Source organism: Urocitellus parryii, chromosome 1 (genome assembly GCF_045843805.1).
Source record: "Urocitellus parryii isolate mUroPar1 chromosome 1, mUroPar1.hap1, whole genome shotgun sequence".
Taxonomy (NCBI): Eukaryota; Metazoa; Chordata; class Mammalia; order Rodentia; family Sciuridae; genus Urocitellus; species Urocitellus parryii.
Genome location: NC_135531.1, coordinates 262,140,891 through 262,166,913, shown reverse-complemented (window position 1 = coordinate 262,166,913; position 26,023 = coordinate 262,140,891). Strand labels below are relative to the sequence as shown.

At 33.1% G+C, this 26,023-nt stretch overlaps 1 protein-coding gene across 1 annotated transcript in view; it reads right to left on the bottom strand.

Moving 5' to 3' along the window:
* The window catches only part of Vwc2l (von Willebrand factor C domain containing 2 like), a 144,869-nt gene that overhangs the window by 95,111 nt on the left and 23,735 nt on the right, over window positions 1-26,023 (bottom strand). The window contains exon 2 of the mRNA XM_026402367.2: window positions 25,792-25,921. Within this exon, the coding sequence (XP_026258152.1) occupies window positions 25,792-25,921 (130 nt within the window). The remainder of the gene's footprint in view (window positions 1-25,791; window positions 25,922-26,023) is intronic.

Sequence of the window (26,023 nt, the reverse complement as noted above, 5' to 3'; positions counted from 1 at the left end):
ATCATTTGGAATTAGATTGTTCTTTGCCAGTGGGTGTTTTAAGTGTGAAATTACAGATGAGTTAAGTGCTAGGACTCTCAGAAGAACAGGACAAGATGAGTGAAAAATATCAAGTAGCGTGGGTCCAGAAGAAAGAACAAAAAGAATTCACAGATACTTTCAAATGAAGTTTCCAATCCCCATCTTAATTTCCTAGGCACTAATCTTTCAATTATATATCTATTATTTTCCTAAATTCCATTGTGTCTTTGTTTCTTTTTGTGGGGTTAGGTATCAGAAAGTACAGACATTGATTTGACATTCAAATTCCTGACATTCTATCAATTATTTATATAATGAAATATGAATAAAAAAACTCTTAACATTTATTAAGTTGCAGAACATGAAATCAGTCTTTCCACTATGCTCAAATAAGTAGACATAACAGTTCAAATATTCTGCAAGGAAGGCATAAGAACTGGTAGATTGCTCTATGCTGGTTTCCTGTGATTAATTCTCTCCAATATGGCCAAGATGACTTAAAGCCCTACTTACTTTTTTTTTCTCCCTCTTGTTCCTCCTTGGCAAGTTTTCTCTATAATTTTCTTAGAGCATATGACAGTGAAAATTTTTGCTTCTTTTCTAGTTTGCTTTCCTGGACTTCTATTAAGGCCTGGAAGTGTCTAAAGATACAGTCTAAATCTTGGCAGTTAGCAAAATGTTTAGCGCATAGGTATTTAATATATGAATTTATCGCATGAAGGAAGCCAATGAAAAATTGATGAACTGCATTAAATATAAGAGTTTATTATATTGTGCTCTGGACTATGGTCATCATGATAATAACAAAGCATATTCCTGGAAAGACATGGATTCTGAAAAGGAACTCTCATCAACTGTTTTTCAACATTCTATTAAAAAGTTTTGAGTCAGTTGTGGTAGCCCACTCCTGTAATCCCAGTGGCTCGGGAGGCTGACACAGGAGGATCCAAGTTAAAAGCCAGCCTCGGCAATAGTGAGGCCCTAAGCAACTCTGTGAGACCCTGTCTCTAAATAAAAATACAAAATAGGGCTGGGGATGTGGATTGTGGTTGAGTGTCCCTGAGTTCAATCCGTAGTAACACCCCCCCCCCAAAAAAAAAAGTTTTGTGATCTGTTCTCTCAAAAAGCAATTTGAATTATTTTTAAAGTTGACCTTGATGTATGCTTTCCAAACCTAATAACATTCCAGATCTCAGGGTCTTCTTTAGAAAATGTTGCCATTAATATTCTAAACACATAATTTTACTTGTAAGTGTGCAAGTATTTGCAAAATCAAAAATAACCTTAAGAATCATTTGATTGGCACTCAACACCCAGCAGCATGTAAAAACAAATTAAATCCTATAAAATACTTGTCATAGAAACGTTCAAGCAACACAGTTAAATGAAAACAAACCAATAAGTACCTATAGGGTTTCACAGAGAATATGTATTTATTTAGTTTAAAATATGAGCCCTGAGATCAAGCAGAGCTAGCTTCTATTTCTAGTTCTTCCTGTTGTCATCCTTTGAATAACTCAACATCACCTTCCGTCTTTGGATTTTCTTGTCTTCCAAGTGCAAAATATGGTATTAAAACAAATGATTTATAAAGGCCCTTGCAGCTTCAAAATTCTATTCTTTATCATTTCCATTTTATCTCAAAAGTCATTTGGAAAATAATACATTTAAAGAGAGTAGTCCAGTCCTCGTCTTAGAAATATACCTGTTCTGTAATGGGTCTATGCCTGTATCCACATTAGGACCATAATGTTTTACATGTTTTAATGGTTCATCTGAGGACTTACATGTAGTACCATTTAGCCTTTGTCCTTTTTTCTTAATAAATCCAACCTATTTAAAGATATCAAAGTCTCTCTCTCTCTAGTGAAGCTGGCTCTAAGTTCTTTGGAGGCCTGTAGAGTGTTGATACCAGGAGAAATCATTTCCATTTCCACCCTTTACAACCACACCATAAAGAACAATAATCATTCTACAAATATTCATTTGTATATAGCCAAGATTCTTCCTTAGTTCTTTGTTCAACAGGAAGAAAATAGCCTTAAGGTTTATATTTTGCTTCAATGTAGAAACTTTAAGTAACTGAATGGAATGGAAATACTTCTGGAAAATTTTACTATTTTGTCCTAATGTCTTTCAAGGTGATATTTTACTTCTAGCGATCCCTAAGAGAATAATGGTGATCTTAAATGCTGTGTAGATTTTTATTTCCATCTTCTCATATGTAAGTGTGCCTGTGGTAAGTTTTCAGGGAAGAGGTATAGACCTAAAGCAGAACAACTTCTAATATAAGGTTGTAGTTAACTGCATAGATTACATTGATGATACATTGTCATTTCTGAATATTTGATATAGGTACTGGTACAATATTCCAGAACGTTCTTTTAATTTTGTTACATTTTGTGCATTTTTTCCCATTGGTTCAATTCAGTAGTAAAATGTAATGATGTTTTGTGACATGATAATAACAGAAGTGTTACAATGCTTTGTTTTGGGTATTGAAAATATTTATTAAATATTTACATATTTGAAATGTTTAAACTAAGATCTGAGATTAAATGGCTTCCAAAAATATAATTTTGATATTTTAGGTAAAAAAATATTTGATACCCTTAATGAATGTCAAATTGGTAATATTAATTTTTGAAAAGCTTATTCCTTCAACATTTTAGAAGGATATTGTAAGTCACCAAAGTAATACAGCTTTAAGAAAGTCCAACAGTTTTGTTCTTAGGTCAGCAATTGTATGCAGTATTTGGTGGTTTGTCAAATAAGCCATTTCTTCCTGAGTCTTCCTTGACATCTGCATCTCTGGGCCTCATTCTCTTCTGACTGCAAATTCTTATTCGCAGGATTTGGCATGAAACTGAGTGATAAAGTTAATCACTTTATATTCTTTTTATTTTATCACTTTTGTTCTTGCAATATAAATTTTATTTTCCTGCTGATCTACAGAAAATCTCTTTTAAAATTCTACTAGTCAGCTAAATTTTCTAAAGGTGGTAAATTAGAAATGTTATGAAGTCCTTAGCTGGAAAGCATAATTAGAAAATCCATTATTAAATGTCCTAATTCTATTTTTATGGTAAATAATAACTATAGCATGGCAGAAAGCATGGAGTCTTTGGAATAAAAATAATATGGAATTTTTGCTAGGTATTTGGCACAGCAATTCATATCTGTTGTCTGAAATTACCTTCCTTTGCATAAAAGGTATGATAAAAAGAGGAGAAACCTCCTAATCTGTTATAGTATTAAAGATTAGAAATAATTTTATATAAACTATACTTACTATAATGGCTAAGACAAAGGAGGCACTCAATATTTATTGAGTGACTGTCATGTAGTGGTTATTTTGGGGACAATGAGTGTCTTAATTTGGCGAATTATAATCGGTTCACATTACTGTATTTCTGTGACAGATATTGAGTACATGGAGCTTGGTCTTTTGAAAAATACAAGTTTGAAATTAAAGTATCTTTTTCCAATTATGGACAAGGTATATAAACAGTGATAAGATTTACATTTCCTTTAGAAATCATGAAAAATAAATGAAATATAATAAACAGTGGTTTTTAAGACACTCTGTACCAGGCAATGAAGGCTAGTGACTCCTGAGAGAGGAGAAACAAGTAAGAGGAGCCTCCTGGAGTTATCCCATGTTTCTGCTGTGAGAGTTTCTAGGCCATAGCACTCAGTAAGGAGAGCCGGATGACTCCCAAAGTTGAAGAAACAGGGCTGAAATTTTGGAGAGACTCAGGCAGCTTTAGATTTTAGGACCAGGTTCTGCTGAAAAGAGAGCTGCACAAAAACCGAGAACCCCAGATACTTGCAGAAGGGTTCCCATCAAGTATTGATCAAGCATTGATTCCCCTCCAGCTGAGTATTGATTGACACATGCATACCAGGAAACTACTCAAAGGAAGGAAACACTGGAATATAGGACTGGGAAAGTTAATGAAGTATTCTGTATTATTCAAAAGGTATTTCTTAATAATTGGGGAAAAAATTATCTCTAGACTGAATACCATTCTGGTCCTACTGAACAAATCTTAAGAGGCAGACATAAAAAGACCAAAGTATTTCCACAAAACTTAACTTTGTCCTGCAGCAAACTCAACGATATTTACAGAAAAACAAAATACACAGCACCTAACAAGGTGAAATTTATAATGCCTGACATTCAATTAAAAATTGCCAGACATGCCATGAAGCATGAAGGAGATAAAGCAATCAATAAAAATTACAAAATGATAATATAGATATCAGAATAAGCAAACAAAAACATTGAAACAGTTATAAATGCATTCTATATACTCAAAATTCTTAAGTATAAACAATGAAATTTAAAACAAGTAATGTCTAGTGATGAAAATAATAAAGTATGAATATATTGATATGATTATTGGCAGATTAGACATTGCAGAAGAAAATATTAGCAGGTTTGAAAACATAACAATAGAAACTATATGAAATGAAAAACACAAAAATCAGAATAATGAGTCCTGGGACAATTTTAAATAACTGTTTTGGTTTATATATGAGGTGACCCTCAAAAACTCATGAGACAGTGCAAGAAAGTTTAGAAGTGAATGATTGGGTTATGAGAGCCATAACCTAATTAACCTAATCAGTGCATTGATTCATCTGAGTGGGTTAACTGGGTGATAACTGTGGTCAGGAAGTTTGCTGGGGGTGTGCCTTTGGGGTTTATTTTGTCCCTTGTGAGTAGTGCTCTTGGCTTCCTGTTTGCCATGTCCTGAGCTGCTTTCCTCTACCACACCCGTGTGCCATGTTGTTCTGTGTCTCCTGCGACCCAGAGCAAGGCAGTCAGCTATCCATAGACAAAGACCTCTACAATTGTGAGTCCCAAATAAGATTTTCCTCCTCCAAAATTGTTCTTGGCAGTTTTTTTGGTTGTAGTAGCAAAATAAGCTGATTAAAACAGAAACCTAGTACAGGTCTAACTGGAATTTCCAAAGAAGGACAGGCAAAAAAATATTTGAAGAAATGAAAGGTTAAAATTTTAGGAATTCAATGGAAATTGTAAATCTGCAGATTCAAGGGCTTAATGAAGTACAAGTGTAAGAAGCACTAAGAAAATTATGTGAACACGTGCGGGTACACACACTGCACAAAAACAGGGATAAAGGGAATATTAAAAGAAGTTGAGGGAGAGAATTTCATATTAATAGGAAGAGAGATAAGGATGGTTCACATATCTTGCCAGAAAAAAAAATATTAGGGAGAAGACAGTGAAGTTGTGTCTTCAAAAGAAAGAAAGAAAACCAAAACAAAACCCAAAGGCCACTGTCAGCCAATATACTATACTAGCAAAAATATCTTTAAATATGAAGGCAATTTTCTTTAGATATGAAAAAGCTTAAATAATTTACCAGTACATTATCACTGCAAGAGATAATAAAGGAAGTACTTCAGACTGAAGAACTATACAGGATGGAAACACTGATCCACAGAAAGGAAATGGAAAACACTGGAAATTTATCGATGGATAAATTTTTGAGATTTTTCTTATTATTTAAATCTTCTTAGATAAGTAATCACTTACTCTTGAAACAAAAATAAGATGAAGTATTAAAAAAATAAAAATGTATAAAAACAAAATATATGACTATTGTAAAAAGTCAGAAGCATTGAAATTTGAGTAAACTATTATAAGATTCTGAAACTGTACATGAAGTGGTATAATTTTTCTATCAAAGGCCAAGTATGATAAGTAGTATACTATCATCCCCAAAGTAACCAATAAAAATAAACCATAAAAATTAAAGAATTATCATTTAAGTAGCCAAAATAATAAAAAACAGAATTATAAATTTATCTAATTTTTTAAAATAAGGAATTAAAAAAGAGAAAAGAATAAAGAGATGGGAGTAAGGGGAAAAATGATAGATTTAAGCAGAACTACAATTCAATAATTCAAATTAAATATAAATGGGTGAAATATCTCATTTAGAAGGTAGAGATTTTCAGACTGGATTAAAAGGCAAGATCCAGATACATGTTATCTACAGGAAAAGGGCTTTAAATATACACACACATAGATAAAACTATAATACAGGAACAAGATAAACATACTAACATTAATCTAAAGGAATCTGGAATGATTTTATAAATTTCCGACAAAAATGAATTTCTGAGCAAAGAATGTAAAGACATGAAGAATGTCATTTTATAATTACAAAGGGATAAATTTATGAAAAAATCCTAACAATTCCTAAATATTTATTCACCTAAAAAGTTAAAAGCACATGATGCAAAAGCTGAGAGAATTACTAGAAGAAATAGACAAATACAAATATATTTGGAATTTTCAGACCCATTCTCAATACTTAATAAAACAAAGCAGATGGAATATCAATAAGCACATAAAAAAACTTGACCAATGCTATTCATCAACTTGACCTAATTGACATTTTATAGAATATCACACCAAAGGACTGTAGAATACATGTGTTTTTCAGGTGTATATGGAACATGTACCAAGATAGAATATATTCTAGTTATAAAGCAAGTCTAATTAAATATAAGAGGATTTGAATAATAAGAGGACATTATTTTATCTATGTGAAATTAAATATAAAGTCCATAATAGATACCATGAAAATGCCCACTATTTGGAAACTAATTAATATGCTCTATTTAATCCATGTTTTAAAGAAGAAATCAAAAGAGAAATTAGAGTGTTTTAAATTTAATGAATATGTAAGACTCAACATACCAAAATTGGCAGGATGATGTTAAGCAGAACTTAGAGGCAAGTTGTAGATGAACCTAAATGAGACTCTAAGTGTGGTTATCTTAGCTACCCAGGAGGCTGAGACAGGAGGACTGCAACTTAATGAGTCCACCTGGCAACTCAATGAGACCCTTTTTCAAAATAAAAAATGAAAAACAAGGCTAGGAACTAGAATCTAAATTAGAAATGGAAAAGGGAATCAAATTGATGACTCTATATCCTACCTCAGGAAATTAAAAAGGGAAAAATGAATTAAACACAAAGTAGAAGAAGAGAAATAGGGACCATAGCAGATATCATATCTATAAAATACAAAAAAAATTAGAGAAAATTAATATATTCAAAAGTTGGTTCTTTGAGAAAAAAAATCAGTAAATTTATAATTAGACAAATGAGGAAAAAAATATACAAAAGAGAAATTATCAAAATCAAGAATGAGAAAGATAAAATGACTCTATAATATTAAGATGTTAAAAATATACTAAGAGTATATTATTAATAATTCAATAATCTGAAATTCAGCAAGTTAGATGAAAAGATATAATTCCTTGATGATACAAACTTCCAAAGCTAAGCCAAGAAGAAATAACTCATAAATAGCCCTATATAAATAAATAAGATGAATTTGTTTTAAGAACCTTTTCACAGAGGAAACTGAAGTTCAAAGAACATTATAGCTCATGGCTGGACCCTACCAAACATTTAAGGAGGGATTGATGCCGGTTCTGCACAAACTCTTCCAGAAAATTAAAAAAGAGGGAATACTTTTCTAACTCACTCTATGTGACCAGCAGTACCTTGATACCAAAACCTGATTTAAAAAAAAAAAATTAACAACAATAACAACTGGAGCATTAAAATTAGATGATAATGGTTTAAACATAATTTTAGCAAATCAACTCTACCTACATGTTAAAAGGATAGTACCTTATGACTAAGTAAAATTTATTTTTGAAATGTAAAATTTGACTTCAAACTTTAAAAATCAACCAATTTAATTCACTATAGTAATGAACTAAGAAAAGTAAAATAAAAAGATCCTCTCAACAGACACAGATTAAAAACCTTGACAAAAGTCACCATCAATCCCCAAATATGAACAACACAAAACAAGAATTCTTGGCATGAGTGGAATAGAAGGGCATTTTTTCCAATTGGTAACATGCATCTATGAAAATTCTATGGGCAAAATCACATTTAATTGTGAAATACTGGATGATTTTCTGCTCAGATCAGAGCAACAGAAGGCTATGCTGTTTTACTACTCTAATCAGCATTGTATGGAATGTCCTAGAAAGTGCAGTATCTTAAGAAGTAGAACTAAAAGCCATGCAAATTTATGAGAAAGCAATGGAACTTTCTTTACTCATGGATAACATGTAGAAAGTCCAATAGAATCTACAAAAATAAAACAACAACAAAAAATCTACCAGATCCAATAATTGAGTTTAGCAGTGTTTTAGCACCTAAGAACAATATGAAAATATAAATTCTATATCTATCTACTAGCAGGAAATGATAAAAAAGTAAATATGCATACTAATTACAATAGCATTAAAAATTAAATACTTTGTGATAAAACAGACTAAAGATGAAAATGACTTGTTTTCTGAAAACTACAAAATGGTGATAAGACAAATTAAATAACTAAATAAATGGAGAGGCATACCATGTTCATGAGTTGAAAAACTTATTATTAAGATGTCAGTTTCCCCCAAATGGCTATATAGGATTCAATACAATGCCTACCAAAATCCAAACAGTGTTTTTTAGGAAGGAGGGTAGAAAGTGATAAAGTGATTCTAAAATTCAGATATAAATGCAAAGTAACGAAAATAGCTAAAACAACTTCAATGGAACAGAATAGAGTTTGGAAACAGTTGCAAATTTATAATGAAACATACACGAATATACATGTATATTGAATATATGTGAATAATGTACATTTCATTATAAATATATAAACAAAATAACGGTATACACAAACTTATTTTAAATAAAGATACAAATTCAATTGAGTAGAGAAAGGAAAGTACTCTCAGTAAATGGTCCTAAAACTGAATATCCATACTTTACTAGTAAAAGAAAAACTTCAATCGATTCCTTGTGTCACATACACAAACTGAAAACAGAACATGGAAATAAGTGTAAAATATGAAACTGAAACAATTCCAGGAGAAGACAAGAAAAATACTTTTTAAACTAGGGGTAGGATCAAGATTTCTTTGTTATAACCAAAAGCACAATTCACAAAATACAACATTCATAAATTCAGCTTCATTATAATCGAAAACTTCTGTTTTTCAGAAGACACTTAATGAATAGGACAAAAAGATACCATGAACAGTTGGGAAATAGTTTCAAAGCATATATCTAATATGTCTCCAAAATATATAAAGAACTCTCCCAATACAATAATAAAACAACAAATAATTTAAAAATTGATCAAATGATTTGAACCGACATTTCACCAAACATATATAGATGGAAAAATTGCATTGAAAAGTTACTTTTCATCAAAAGGAACTTGGAAAAATGTATTTTAACACCACAATTAAATGAAAATGTATTTTAACTAGAATAGCTAAAATTAAACAGAACTGCTGATCCTAAGCATTGGTGAGGATGTGGAGGAAATGGCAGTCTCGTACATTTTTATGGAAATTTGAAATGGTACAGCCACCCTGTATCAGTTTGGCATTTTAAAAAAAGTTAAATATACAACAAACATATGATCTATGTTTGTTTCCTAGGTAACAAACATAGCATTTGATTCCTAGGTAGTTTCAATAGAAAAGAAAGCCTACATCTATGCCAAGACTTGTGTGGGAATGTTTGTGGTAACATAATCAAAAACTAGAAACATCTCAAATGTCCACCAATGAGGGAACTAATAAATCATACTGTGTTATAGTGATACAATGTACTACTGAGAAAATCAGAAGGGCAGACTATTGATATGTGTCACAACACAGATGAATTTTAAAATAATTATATTGAGTGAGAGAAGTCAGACAGAAGACAGGATATAATAAATAATTCTACTTATGCAAAATCCTAGTAGTTGCAAAATGATGTATGAGGACAGAGCGCTGAACAAAGGTTGACTGGTATGGGATGGAGCAGAGGGGAACGGAAGAGGAGAGTTTTGGGAGGGTGGATACGTGCCCTACCTTCATTATGATAATGGTTTCATAAGCACACAAACGTCAAAACAGCAAATTCCATGCTTTAAAATTTGTATTTATTCTGTGTCATTTATACCTCAGTAAAACTGTTCAAAGGATTGGAATGTTCTTAGATAAATTATGACTTGAAAATATTATGGTTACCATGACTTAATCTAGAAACAACAATTCACTTGAAACAATCTCTACTTTAGATCAGGGAAAAAGGACCAAAATGAATGATGAATGAATCAGCAACCATTATGCTCATCTCACACAACCTTTCATTTTATTATTCTGCTTTCTTTCATATTTTTTTTTGCTGCTTTTAGAAGTATCTATTGGCTTTCCCTCTTATTGATTATGTCTTTGTCTTCAGAATGTCATGACTGTTCAGAATGACTGACTGACAGTCTTGAATGCACCTTCCTGGCATCTCCCACTCTTTCCACTTACAGACCCTGGGGAATCTGCCTTTGTTGGTGTTTATCACCCTTCCTCATCAACACAGTGGCCTTGCTTTGACTCCAGGGCGTTTTGTGTCTTTTCTCTCCTTCCTCATTTTGCCATTTGTCCTGGTATAACTTCTTCTCAGGTAGTTACTGGGTGATAACAACTTCAGCTTCTGCTTTCCCCCTCCACACCAAATTCTTCATTTGAAAGAACAGACTCCTTAAGGAGCACCTGAAAGGAACCATATGGTCTCAACTCCTAGCATCTGACTCACCTGGAGAGCTTGTTTAAGACACAGGCTGGCGGGTCCCACCCCAGAATGTATTGTTTCGTGCATCTGGGATGTGCTCAAAAGTTTGCATTCTGACTAGTTCTTGGATAATTCTGGAACTCCTCTTTGAGAACTTCTAGTTAAGAACATAAGTGCTGAGTATGAAAGAGTAAAGTTTAAATCTCAGAGGTATATGTTAGGGCTATTTTCTTCCTTTAGCTGTGTTAGGTGCAGGACAGGCTGAGTAAGCTGTCTGCAGGGCATGCCAAACAAAGTTAGCTGCAGGATGACCTGGCTTCTCTAATCCTCTGTCTGATTCTTTATCACCTGTTTGCTTCAAGCCCAAATGTCCAAGCCCCCGCTCAAGGCTGAGCACTTTGCCCTCCTACTCAAGGCTGAACATGTAGCCCACTGCTCAAGGCCAAGCACTTAACCCCCTTGTGTGCCAACAAGGCAGCTTGAAAACCCAGAGACCCTATTAGATTTAGGCAGCACAGCAGAAGGGCTTTAAAAGCCTTCCCCAGCTGCCCCCCCTTCTTTCCTTCTTTCTTTTATCCTTTGTTGCACTGCTGCAATAAAGATCTCTTAGTTGCTCCGAGTGTTGTGGTCACTTTCCTTTCAAGCTGAACTTCAGTTTCATCCCCCAATTGATAAATATAATTGTTTCCTCTTATAAGATTGTTGTGCGACTAAATATGTTAATGCCTGCAAAGCACCTAGAACACATAGGGCTTCATAGATGAGAGCTAGTGTTACTTTTAACTAGTAGTGAGATCAATGATCATCATTAGACCAGGCATTGAGAAACACATCTGGAAAGGACAACTGTTTCCATCAGCATGGGCCACCGGTATGCATCTCTTTCTGTTCCCTTCTCCCAGCATTCCCTGCTCCATGACACACCCTTCAGGTACCTAGTACAGGTATCCCTTCTTCTCTGTGACAGTCCTTCCTGCTGTCTCTTTACCATGCAGGCTGTGTTCTTCCCCATGTTGAAACTAACTGGGCCTGTATTTTGTGACTTAGTCACCTGATAAGCTCAAAAACGCTCAACACCGGTATACAATATATAACAGGTGTCCTTAATGCCTCATGTCCCAGCTATTTCCCTCCAACTTTTAGTTATATTTATTATGAAACTTTTAGAAAAGAAAGAGCTTAAAAATGAGTGCTAGGGTATTTATAAATGTCTGGATGTATGTGGACATGCCCTGTGGTACAGTAGAGGGGGCACCATTCTGATGGGTTCAGCAGCGTTTCAGATGTTATCAGATGGCTTTGCAGAGGGGGCTGGTTTCTATGCTCAGCTCAGAAACCTGACAGTTGCATCTACTGGGAGGTGAAACAGAATCCAATTAAGTTTTTCCCATCAACCTGCAGGAATTCTGGCTTGGAGGACTCTTGTGCCCTCCTTTTCACAGCAGTATTGTTTTCCATGTCATCCTTCTCTGTGCTCAAAGAAATCATCACATCAAATCCAAGAAAGCCAGACAAAGTAAAAGTAGACGCAAAGAATCCCTCAATTTAAACTGGTGGCATCAGTCCCTGTGCCCTGTGTCTTGCCCCTAATTTAAATCCTGACATAGAAATTTGAAGCAAGGAGGCTTTCAAGCTCTGGATGTTCAAACACTGCTGACTATTTTGTCACTTAATGGTGATGGAAACTAACTGAGCTTAGCGTTCCAGAATGCAGGTGAGTTGCTTTATGGACCTTTCTGCAAGACCCATAAAAGTGAGGGGTTAAAGGGAGGGAGGATCTGGGTTGGCTGCTTATGTACCCTGGCAAGCTGCAACATTTATGGCCGCTCTGTGCCATCGCCTTGTAGAAATGAAGCACATGTAAGCAAAAATAAGTATGCATGCAACAGCTTCCTAGTTCCCTTTTCTCAACTGAGGGGCATCCAGCCATAAACATGATTTCAAAAGAGATTTACTGTTTCTGATAGATTGATTTGAAGCAGCTCAGAGCAACATTTAAATATCAGAGGTCTTACTGCAAGGGCTTACTGCCTCAGCCACGTCCATTCCTGGAGGATTCCAATCACTGTATGCCAGAACGGGTATTGGTTAATGAGTTTCCTTTGTCCTGGTTGTATGCTATATTCCTGATTTATTTTTCAATTGCATAATTTGATTTCTACAGTTAAATGTGATCTCCTACAATTGGTTTTATCCCTCCAACCAGATATTGAGGCACATTTTCTGAATTTGTTTCTTTTCTTCACATTAAGTTCAGATGATTTTACCAAATATATTCAAATCATGTTTTATCAAAGCTCGTCACTTTTCTAAAGAAATCCAATGAGTGTCCTTTGCCAAACCATTTAATACCATGTAAAAAGCTGCTGAACCCATCAGAATGGTGCCCCTTTATTGTACTGCAGGTCATGTCCACATATGGCCACACATTCATAAATACTCTAGCACTCATAAACTCTTTTCTAAAATTTTCATAATTAACATAACCAAAAGCTGGGACATCAGGCATTAAAGACACCTGTTATGTATTGTATACCAGTGTTGAGTGTCCTGGAGCTTATCAGGTGACTAAGTCACAAAATACAGGCCCAGTTAGATTCAACATGGGGAAGAACACAGCCTGCATGGCAAAGAGACAGCAGTAAGGACGGTCCCTGAGAAGAGAGGATACCTGTGCTAGGTACCTGAAGGGTGAGTTATAGAGTAGGGAATGCTGGGAGATGCATACTGGTAGTCCATGCTGTTGCCCTTTCCAGATATGTTTCTTTATGTCTGGTTTAATGAGTATAATTGATCTCACTGCTAGTTAAAAGTAACACTAGGTCTCATTTATTAATCCTTATGTGTTCTAGGTGCTTTTTAAGCATTAAACTACTTAATCTTTACAATTAGATAAAATACATCATTAAGAATAATACTGGCTAAAGTGGAATATTGATTTTACACCAAAGTGACCGACACAGTACATGAAGTCTGTTCTTAACCATCACAAGTTTTAGGTGTCCACAGTGAGATTGTGTAGCAGTACAATTTGAAGCTGGACTTGGTTTTCCCTGACAGTCAATCTGTTTGTCCTCGATCACCTTGCCATGCCTCTCATCAGAAAATGCAGGTAGGCTGATGTTAGAGGTAAACCAAACCAAGCTTAATTAGGAAAAATCTGAGAAGCATCTTTCTTCTGACTTCTTAATGCATGCCAGATTCTCCATATGGAAACTCTTCTGTGTGAAGTTGAATATATTTAAAGATAATTTAAAATAAAAATCAAATTTATTTTTTAACTACAGCTCTTAGGAAGTCACAATATAGGTGTTTGTTTATTCATTCATTTATTAAAAAGCATATATTTGAATATAACATGCTGTTATAGAATACACCAGAGGATTAAACAGAAAACTTCACCCTCATGTTGATGGCAACCGTGTGAGAAGGTGAGACAGCACCTGAATGAGTGGCATACATACTTGTTTATGTGAGAGTAGGTGGGATGGAGGATAATGAGACAGGGAAAGGGAATAGAAAGTGATGGCTTGGGATGTCAGCTCATAACTCCTTGGTGGTTGAGTGGTGACCCCTTGGTCCTGGACTTCTGGAGGTATCTGAGAAAAGCAGGAAAACAGGACACCTTGAGGTGAGTGCTAAGAGTCTCAAGCCAGATGCTGAGGTTCGACTGTGACAATTGGGGAAGGGTGGGTTGGATCTTTGCAGGAGTGCCCAGAGTTTGGTGGCCCACTCTTTAGCAGGGAGTCAGAAGGCCTAAGAAGGCTTGGTCTTATCTGTGAGAATAGTAAACTGAGCTTGAGGGAGTATCCATCAGACTCTTGCTTCTGTGAGTTTTGTAACTCCCGAGGAGGAGATCCTAAGAGGAAGTGAGGCTTCCTAGGCTTCTCAGGCCCCAGTGTTCTTGACGACATGCACATTTAAACAAGGCCAAGAACACATTACTGCACACACACGTGTGTGTTCGTGTGAATTTGGTATGACTGTCCAAAGTGTTAACACTGAATATTAAACAGGAATGTGTTATGATGGGGCATACCTCAGTCTGAACTCCAGCTCCCTGCAAAGTCTGGGCCCCTATGTAGCAATTCTGATATGAAATGAAGAAGGTCCTCTTAGTGTGTCTGTATCAGGCAGGTGCCCTGGATGAAAGGAGACTATGTGCCCTAACCTGTGTGTTTGGCAGGAACAGTGACCACTTGGTCTTGGGTGCTCATTAGAGTTAATTGGGTGTCTAGGCTGATTGGGGAATGTTACTGACTGGTGGTCCACCATTCCTGAGAAAGAGCAATGGTGTTGCCCCTTAGTTAGACTCTCCCAGAGCCAATAGTTTGAGCCTCCCAGAGAGATGAAATTATTTCTGGGTGTACATGAATCTTGACAAGACCCAAAACCTTGGCTTCTTGGTCTCATACCATCCCATCTAATGACTTCTGAAACTATATCATCAACTCCTAAGGAAACTGGTGGATGATTCCAGTTGCCTATTTTCTACTATCCACCATTCACAAGGGTGGTTTATTAGAGTTTACAGGCTACAATCCTATAAAATGTAATATTCTATTTTTAAGTGATAATTGAAAAGAGTTGCTATTATAAGACACAAGGTGGTTTTAAGAATAGGCTCTGGGGGATACACTAAACAGTAGCCCTGGATATTGTTGGAGCCAGAGTCTCTTCAAGATTTTATGAATGTTCAGAAGCAAGACATTATCTGTGTTCAGCCCATTTCTTCGGGTACCTCAAGTGCCCTGTGGAGTGGAGCACTGAGGAGTAAGGCCCTATGTGGCACGTGAAGGAGACAGTGCAGCTTCCTCATTTGTCTGTTCTCAGGGAAGAAGGTGTATGCCTTGTGAGGGGACTGGCCTCAAAGTCCCAAACATTTATGTAGGGAAAATACAGTCTGTAAGCATTTCCCATGTGCTAAGGAGAAACACAGAGAAAAATAAATAATTTTTTTTTTTTTTTTTTATCATATGTGGGCCTTCTTTTCTACATTTTCTTAAAGACCATGTAGTTTGGGTAATTATAGAGGAGACGTGATTATCAGGAAATGAATGTGGCATTAATTTTCATTGTGTCAATATTGCAGAAATAATGCTTCTAAAAGCTAGTTTGCTGATGAATTAAAAGGGAATCCCTTTGGTCTAAGAGAATATAAATATAAATATTTCCTTTCATATTTTGAAGGAAGCTTTATGAAAGAAATAGGAAATTGTTGTTGTGGCTCATTAAAAGAGCTATTTATAATTACTCTGTTTTGACATCTACTCTATAAGAATATGATAATTCTGACCTTCAGTGGAGGACTCAATGAAACGCAGACTTTGAAACTGCCTTTCATAGACCTGCTTTCATCATGAACTGTTTCAGGGTCTCTACAGCCAATGGATATGTGCTGTGCAGCTCCCAGCACATTTTTCATCTTCAGAGTGTTTGTTTTATGGCTATGTTGCGCTAATTACTAATTGTCCACACAAGACAATTAGAGGAAGTGAAAAAATATTAAATAAATGTGAAAGAGTTGCATGCAATTGAGGCTGATATATCAAAATAGTTTCACAGAAGTGTAAATGGATATGCATAAGTGAATATTTTAACAATTTCCCTAATAGGTGCATAAAACGGGCAATGAAGCTTTCCAAACGCTTTTAAAAGAATCTCATTGTTAAAGGAGTTGAAAAGTCAAGTGGTAGAAATTATTAGGTAGTTAATTAATTTACCGAGTACAAATTATTATAAGGAATCATAGTGTCATTTTTAGTAAGTGATATGTCCTTAATAATTTAATTATAAAAATAGGAAAATGTTTGTATCAACTGGATTATAAATTTTTCCATTTTCTATTTTAAACAGTGATTTTAAGTCACAAGAATAATATGTTTACTGTAAGAGATTTAGAAAATATAGGCTAGCAAAAAGAGAAAGTAAAATCATCTATTAGCTTACTGTCTAGAATTAAGCACTTTTAACATTTTAACATGTTTTCTTCTAGTTTTTTTTTCCTACAGATATGTTTTCCTTTTAACAAAAACAGTGACAAAATATATGTGTATGTGAGACTATCATCTCCTAGTAATTAAATTTAGTAATATATTCTGATCATCTATTTTTTGGGGGGAGAGATGTGCACGATTTTTTCCTAAAATGTTATTCGTAATAATTTCTTAGTTGTTCATGTAGATATAATGGATTTTAAAAGTCACTTTATTCTTCAATATTTAGCATTTAGATTTTATACGTATTATTATAAAAGAACTTCGTAATAAATATCTTTATATGTACATTTTTATATTCTTATCTAAATATTTCCTTTTGATCCCTTTCTAAAAGTGTTATTGCTGGCTCATGGGTATACATATTTTTATTGCCCTTCAGAAGGGGTATTTCATTTATTTCCACCAGAAATGTATGAGAATGTCTGCTGCATTTCACCCTTTCCCAAACAGAGACTATCTTCTTTTTAACTTACAGATAAAACTATGTATTACTTAATATACATTTGTACTTTTTCCTTTGAGAAATCTTTTATTTGCTTGTATGTTTAGGAGGAATTTTCATATCCTAAGGAAAAGTTAATGTTTATATCATTTAAAAATTCCCTTAAGATTTAATTTTTGAAAGTATTTTTTAATTCAAATGAAATTTGTTTTTATATAATAAATCAGTTAGGTATGTAATTTCAATTTTTAAAAACATGATGAACTTTCTGAATGTGTTTCTAGGATGCATTTTTTCATCGGATACTCGGTGTCATTTTAATTATGTACTAATTTTTTAAAATTGTGATATACATCTGGCTTGCATTTTGACTTTCTAGTACTTCTGTTTATTTCAGATCCAGTATCCCACTGTTTAAAATTATAACTTTATACACTATTTTAATGTAGCTAGTAGATTAATATCCACATTCCATTAAATGCATCCTTTTTTCAACTATTATCCTTATTCATGTATTTTCCACAGGAAATAATTATTTTGTTGCATTATTTAAAAAACAACACCATATAGAAAATTTGGTAATTCTTTTTAAATTTATCATTAGAAAATAGCAACTTAATTTGAGTTTGCAGCTTTAGAAACCTGATATACTTTATTTTTTATAGTTCTTAATTAACTTTTGTGATTTTTATAAAATATATATATATCTCCCAAATGTTATTTATTTAATGTCCTTTTATTTGAGAAGTAGTCAGTTATCTACTATTGATAGATTTCTATTGCTTTCATAATTTTGAACTAGGTGATATTAAAATTTAAAATTTCATTATAGGAGATGAAGACCTAAAAGTAAGTGGAAGTTAGTTAAATTATAATCCAATAAAATGTTTCACTGAGTAGTTCCAGGAGAATAAACTCTTTATTATCAACTGATAACATATTAAAAGAAAATTTAGATCTATAGTTGTTTCTAGAACTTTTCTGATTGTGTCTCATTAATCAGAAAACCCTAAAGCACAAGAGAGAAAATGAACAACATTGTTCATTTGTCATTCCGAAAGTTTTTAAATATAGGGGGAATTTTTAAGGCAAAAGGTATATCCACTTATATATCTGATATATTTATATATTACATATGGTATTTATACACACTATCAAATTTTCTTCCCTGATGGCTGTACCAATTTATACAATCCACCAGAAGTATGAAAGAATGCCTGATTTACCCAACCAAGTGAATTTTTAACCTAGTTTATTTCCAATCTGTTGGGTGAAAAAAAAACTGGTATCAATTTTTCATTTGCAGTTTCCTTCTTGTAAGTGGATTTGAGCCATTTTACATGTTGAAGGGCCATTTTTGTTTCTTTATAGTTGGAATTCCTTTTGAAGTACTTTGCCCATTTTAAAAATAGTCATTAGAATCTCTATTAATTTTAAGAGTTCTTTATATATGTTGGAAAATCAGTTGCTTACATATAAAGTTAATATTTCCTCCCTCTAGATTCGATTTGTGATTTTTAAAATCTTGTTTTGTTTGAGAATATAGAAGGTTTTGTCTATCCATTCAAGATTATAAATCAAATCACCTAGATTTTTTTGTAGTTTTTCAGAAAATTGTTTGTATTTAATCTTTGTTCAATTGAAATTTTCTCTGAATTATGGGAGAAGAATTTAAAATATTTTTTCAGATAGCTATATAGTTGTCCCAACACCATTTCTGCTACAAGTCATCTCTCCTTCAATGATTTCAAATATGATTTCATCATATACCAAATTTTCTCATGTTGGTAGTTCTACTTATGAACTTTCTATTTTATGTCATTGGTATCTCTGCATCATGCACCAATACCACAATTTTATTTTAATATCATCTGTTATCATACATGTACAAAACATGTATATATTGTAGATATTTTACATTTAAAATGTACCCTATTATCTTACTAAGTTCTCATTTTTATTGATTCTTTATAGTTGTACATGACAGTGGATTAAATTGTCATTTATAATAGTCTATTTTCATGAATTTTCTAAGTGTATAAATCATATCATGTGTAAATGGTAACATCATCTCCTTATTTCCAATTTTTCTTCTAAGCCTTCTCTTTTCTTATTTTTTAACTAGTATCTATCTATGTAGGTACCCTTATCTTATACTTAATTTTGTAAGGAATATCTTTAGAATTTACCTATTAAACATGATTCTGACCTTCAGGAATGAGATAGATATATTTTATCAGGTAAAAAATTATCTATATATTTTATCAAGTAAAAAATTATCTATATATTTTATCAAGAGTTTTTGTCACTAGCATTTGCTGATATAGGTAATATCTTTTAATTGCATATAGAAATAATAATGGGACTTTTCTCCACAATTTAGTTTTAGGACAAATTATAGTAGCAGAGCTCCTCATATTAATTTCTCTTTGCCAACCTATGACAAATCCCACTTGGTCAGGATGTGTAATAATTAACATGCTGCTAGTTTCTGTTTGATAACAAAATGTATAATCCCTTTCCTACAATCTCTCACAACCCAATTTCTCTATGATACCAAAATTTATTTGGAATTAAAACTTGGTGTGAGTGATGTGAGATTCCTCTTTATATTTTCTCATTGTTTTTAATATGACTATCACATACTTTGCCGCAGTAATGTTCATGTAATTCATTGAAGAATGCTGCCTTGACCATGAGTGATAAGAGTATACAATACATGAACTGCTTTCCCCTTGTAAAATCTACCAGCCATGCATTTAAATCAGGGTTTTATAACTGTATTTTTATTTTAAATTTCCTCAATAATAATCACAAAGAGAGTGGCACTTTAGCTTCAATTTTAGTTTGTAATCTTTGGTTTGTATCAACATCGTACTTTTCCTATCACTTCTCTGGAAAAGTTTAAATAACATTAAACTTATCTTTTCTTTAAAGTGTTCATGAAACATTTTAAATTATAAAGTTAAATACATATGTGAAAATTCATTCAATAAAGAGGCCTATGACACAAAATTCCCCTTCTTTCATCTTTTTGTTCTGTTCTTTATTTCCTCTTCTGATCACTGAATAAGTTTAAAACTTGGTGTGCATTCATTCCCTGTGCAACATACAAAATAACAGAAAAGGGTTTTAAAATAGTCTAATCTGCTAATAGCGAGACTGAGTAACCTTTGCATTTCTAGAACATTGTACATTTTGAAATACCTCTTCACAAAATATGCGTTTTTTTAAAAAATTTTTACTTTTTGTTAGTTGCTCGAGAAATATGTGTTTCTTAACATTTAAAAATTTGTTTTAATTAGTTATACATGACAGTAGAATGTACTTTGATACATTATATATAATGGACTATAATGGATTTATTATATTACATTAACACATATATTAAAGATTTCAGTTCTTTTCTCTAGCCCTTCACCTTCTCACTTGTACTCCCCATAGGTAACCATTGAATCATTGCTATCATTCAACTGAGTATTTAGTTAGCTCTTTTCTTATGGATATACAACTTATTATCTATTTAAAGTTGTACCTTATTTAAAAATGTTTTAAATATATATCACTTAAGATGTATAATTTATATAGTATATTTAACATGGCAGGAAACATATCAGTAATGTCTTTTAAAGGGTACAATATATTTCATTATCTCATTGAAGGACTGTTGTTAGGTTTTCTCCCAACCTTTCACTCTTAAAATGCAGAGAAAATTGTATAGCTGAATGTGGGACAAACTACAAGAGGTAAAATTGCTGAGTTTAAGTGAAATGAAAATTCTGATACGTGTCTGTATAACCAATGTGATTCTGCAACCTTTACATTTGGAAAAATGAGAAATTATACTCCATTTGATTCAAATGTATGATATGTCAAGATCATTGTATTGTCATGCACAACTAATAAAAAAAGAAAGTGCCTTATTAAAAGTTGTCCAACATGTTCTCAACTATTTTTCAACCCTTTGCTAAATAGTTTGTCAATATGAGGTATCTCAACTTCATAATATCAATATAAAATTGGTATTTCATTGTTCTAATTTCTATCCCTTTTTGTTAAGCATATTTCCCCTAATTTATTAGACATTTAGTTTTCTTCAGTGAATTTCCTTTATATATTCTTTGCTCATTTCCTACCATATGGAATTGTTTTTCTTTTTTCTTTTGAGGAGCTCATTACATTTTAGAGATATTAACAACTGTATACAGCAAACATGTCTTCCCAGTACCTTGAGAAAGAATTGGATATCTATAAAGTCCTTTTCGTTTTGCGCATGGTCTGTACCCTTTATTGACCTCTTCCTTTGTATTTACCTTCTTAGCTAGTATACTTGCTGCCTTATTTGTATCACCACTAAACTAGAAGAGAGTAAGGGACATGAAATTAAATATTTGAACAGAGCTCATGTCATTGTTGAGTTTAGTTAGAAGGGAGATGGATACGCTTCACTTAATGTGTATAGAGGATTATGGCGGAACATCCTGTCTCTTCCATTTTTTCATGAAGTAACTTTTCCTTCAGAATGCTGAATAATGACTGACTATACACCAAAATATAGTCACTGAAAATATAAAAATCACTGACATACAAACTGATGTGATATAAAAAATGCAGTTAATTATTTGGATGGTCTAATGATCAATTATTTCAATAACTGGCCGTGTACTTTATTTTTTTAATTCAGATATTTGGCAGTCTATGACCATGAATTTTTAATGACTAGGAACAAAAATATTAGCATATGTAGACAATTAAAAATGAAATGAATGGCTACAGAGCTAGAAGTTGAAATTAATATCAGTTCACATTTAAAAATTAATATGCATTCTTGGCCAAATATGTATGTATAAATACATATGTACATACACACATATAGTACTATTCAAATGTATGATCAATTTTCAAGTGCTTAAGTACTTATATGACACTGTGAACTAGAATATTTTCTTTAAGCAGATACTTTGCTAATTTTTTTTTTTTTGTATTATGAAGACAAAAACTGTAAAGAGTTCTGGTTAATTCACATGAAAAGGCCTGAGGCTGAAACATAGGTCAAAATAATACAATCTTAGGGAAAGAAAAACAATCTGGAAATGTCAGATTTTTTTCAGAAAGGCATTTGGATTGCCAGCTCTTGCAGATGTGTAGAGGAAGGAGAAGTAAAAGCTTAATAATATTGTAGAAAACGATCAATTTCTATGCTAATTCCCCCAATCTTTCCCAAATGAAAGATTATCCCTGTTTTTCTCACATCTTTTCTTAATATTTTAATTTATTTTATTCAAATTAAATTGATAGTCTTTCTTCTTGTTGAACTAACTTCAATAAGAATGGCATATATTTTATGGTTTGACTATATTCATTAATAACCTTTGGAAATCCAGTTTGAGGTAATCATTGAGACTGGGAAAATTTAACATTTTATTTTTTTTAATCTTTAAATAGTTAGAGAAAATTTCTATAAGCCTATTCCTTTATTTTTTTTCTTGTAATCCTAAAAGTAAAGTAAGTTTACCATTGTTAATCTAGAGAGTACATCACCTAATAGGTTCTCTATTTTTTGGTGGGGGGTACTGCAGATCAAACTCAGGGCTTCTTGCATGCCAGGTAAGCACTCTACCACTAAGCCACACCCCTGGGCCCAGTTCAGATATTAAAAATACCTATTTCTGAAGATAATTGCTATATTTTAATGGGTGACTCCTATTTTCTGAGCAAATGATGTACATATCATTAGGCTTCCTTGTTGTGTTTGCTCTTTCATAATCTCAAAGAAAGGATTTTTGTATTAGTTAACTATTGAGTTTAAGTTTAGGTGAGATAGATTCTATTACTTTAAACTTACAGTTTATATCTTTAATGCCTCTTGCTCTTGGCAAGTTCTAATTTAGAAAGGCAGGAAAAACTATCTTGATATGCAAAAAATAAAAAATAAAAAGAATACGACAGCCAAGACAATCAGTATTTATGCAAATGGAAAATATTTGCCATCCCAAACCATCAATATTTATGAAGTTTTAAGAAAATGTAATAAGACTACATACAAATTAAAATCCATTGCATCTACTTGAATTCATAGGGTACATTTTTATCTTGTTGCTTTCCTTTTACTAAGAAAATACTTTTAAAATAATTTAAAGTATCATGGTAAAATTTATCATCTTATATGTAGTAAGATAAACTTATAATGTATTGGAAATTTAAGAAATGATCCTGGTTATACTTCATCATGATAAACATTTATTATCCCTCTATCTCTTCTGTATATGGGACATCTGCTTTTGTTTTATTAGCTAGACTTAGAAATAGAGCAAGTATTGAGACTTAGTCTGTTTCCTTAAGAAAAATCCTGGCACCACTGGTCACAGGGTTTTCAGTGGTCTTTGAAGTGCTGTTCATTTATTTTGATTGTACTTCGAGTTTTGGGCACAAGTGACTAATTAGTGGCATTTAATAGTAAAGCAAAAATAACATCTTTTAATGTTACTTAACAGAAAGAATTAGTCTTGCATTAATTTTAATCCAGTTTCATTTCCCCTATAAAAAATAAGAGAAAGTTTGTTTGAAGTAGCAAGAGGAAGCAAGAGTAGCCATTTTATACTGCTTTATGGACCAAAAAAAAAAAAAAAAGGCAGAAAATTTAACTAATGTACCTTGTGTATTCAACATCTGTTTATTAGGGAAACCAAGATTACTACTTTGTTAACTAATTTATTGATTAGTTAAAGTTCATTTGTTGTCCACTTTTGTACTAAAGTTTTCATCTGAAAACAAATCTCTATTCTGATGCGATAGGAACAGGTTAATCTTGCATGGCATCAAATTAAATGTGACTACTTTATAGTGTCTGATTTAGCAATTGACATAACTGTAGATCTTTTAGGCTTTGGTACAGGGTAGCTAGGATGATGTACTAGAGGCATGTATAAAAATTGTATTATAAATACATGGTGGAGATGCTGTAATTCAATGAACATACTGGGTATTTTAGACAAGTTTTTAACTATAATTGTGTTTACCTTAAAAGTGAGACAAAGTTAACCAGAGCCACCTAGGGAAGAAAAGATACTTAAGGATCTGTTTAGACAGTTGCTTCTAGAAAAAGTGAACAGTCTTCAGTCAAAGACTTGTCAATCCTCTTTTTAAAGATTGATTAGGAAGCCGAGTTTTTCTTCTTTTTATCCTTGGAGAAAATGAAAAATAACAAGTCCTCTTCTACTTTAGACTAACCATTCATATACTTTATGACAGTTAGGTCTCCCCTGAGCTTTCCCTTCTCCAGGACAAATTATGCTAACTCCTTCAGCCAATCCTCATAGGTCCTATTTTTCAACCATTAAATCATCTTATTGTTCTTTTCTATGGCTTTTCCAGTTTCTTCAAAATCTTTTTAAAGATATAAAGTCTTAAATTTGATATTTTTGCATGTATCAGATGGATTAGAACTACAGGAAGATATTTTTTTCAATCCTCTAAATCAGAGAGATGGTCATCCTGACAAGTCAGTTGGATAAGAAGAAAGAGAAGTCAGGTGAGTACTTTAATATTTTAACATAATGGATGTATGCGATCAGAGACAGTCAAATTCATGTGTGGAAAAAATGTAAGAAGGGCTCATTGTAAGTCCTTTGGGAAGGTACCAAAACACAAAATATATTATAAAAACAACGAGAGCACTTTTGTTTTGTCTTTAAATAACCTGATGCTACTTTTCACTAATTATCATTCCAAAAAAGAAAAGATTAGTAGATGAGTTTACGTAATTCCAAATTTAGAACAAAATAATGTATCATAGAGGAAGATGACCACTGTTGCTTCAAGAAAGGGTATAGGGATTCAGCATTAGATTAAGTGACCTCAGCTTAATTAAGGGCTGGAGCCATTTTTTTTCCCAAGGAAATCGACATTTGTGGAATGTGGCTGAATGATGTATTATTCTTTTTTTTTTTTTTTTGATAGAACATGGTCACTAGAAAGAGCGTGCTCTAGGCTTTGTTGATATGCCATCTTGCTGTCCCAGGTTTCTTGTACTGCACTGTCTCCTCTGCAGCAGCAAGTGACTAGGATATCAGAGCTGTTTCAACCTTTCCATCCCATGAGGTACATAAATGAACCCATAACCTTATCAATAAAGCAACTCCTCCTCCATGACAATTTTCATAGGAACAAGGCTCTACTCTAATCAAAACCTAGAAAAATATCCCTAAACTATTGAGTCTTACTTGAATTTAAGTACTTGGATAATTGACTTTGTATTTCTTTGATATCTTGACTTTAAACCTGATGTCTTAATTTATGCCCAAAGCAAAACACCTGACATTCACCCTGCTCTCTCTTCTGGGATGCACTTGCACTATGATATTGGGTGAAATGCTCCATAAGCCCCACAAGAGAGAAAAATGCAATCACTATAAAAAGATGCTACTGTGTCCTTTCCAATAGCCTACTTATAAATCAACAATAAGCAATAGGATCACAACCAAGCCAGCTTACAAGAGCTTTAATTCCCCAGATGAAAAGCTGCAAATTCACCCATTGCCGGTTTATTTTCATTTCTAGGCTTTAGAAAAATATAAATTGGCTATGCCCATATTGAAAAGCCACAGGCAGATCTTAGAGGGCTCTTGCACTGAATGGTGTGCAGTAGTGAAATATTTTGCACTAACCCCTCTTTGAAAGCTAATGCAGTGTGGTCTTACCATTTTTGCAGACAGGACAACATTGTTCTGGTTCATAGACTGGGTTGACACACTCAGGAACTGCGCAGTCTGCTACAACACAGTGAACTTCATTGCTGGGCTCACAGCGACACCATTCACATGGAGAGGGCTAGGAACAAATCTAAAATTAGCCCCTTTTCTCCTATAACTTATTGCTTGCACATTCATATGCTGTCAGAAGACAAAAACATCAGTGTTTATATTGGCTTTA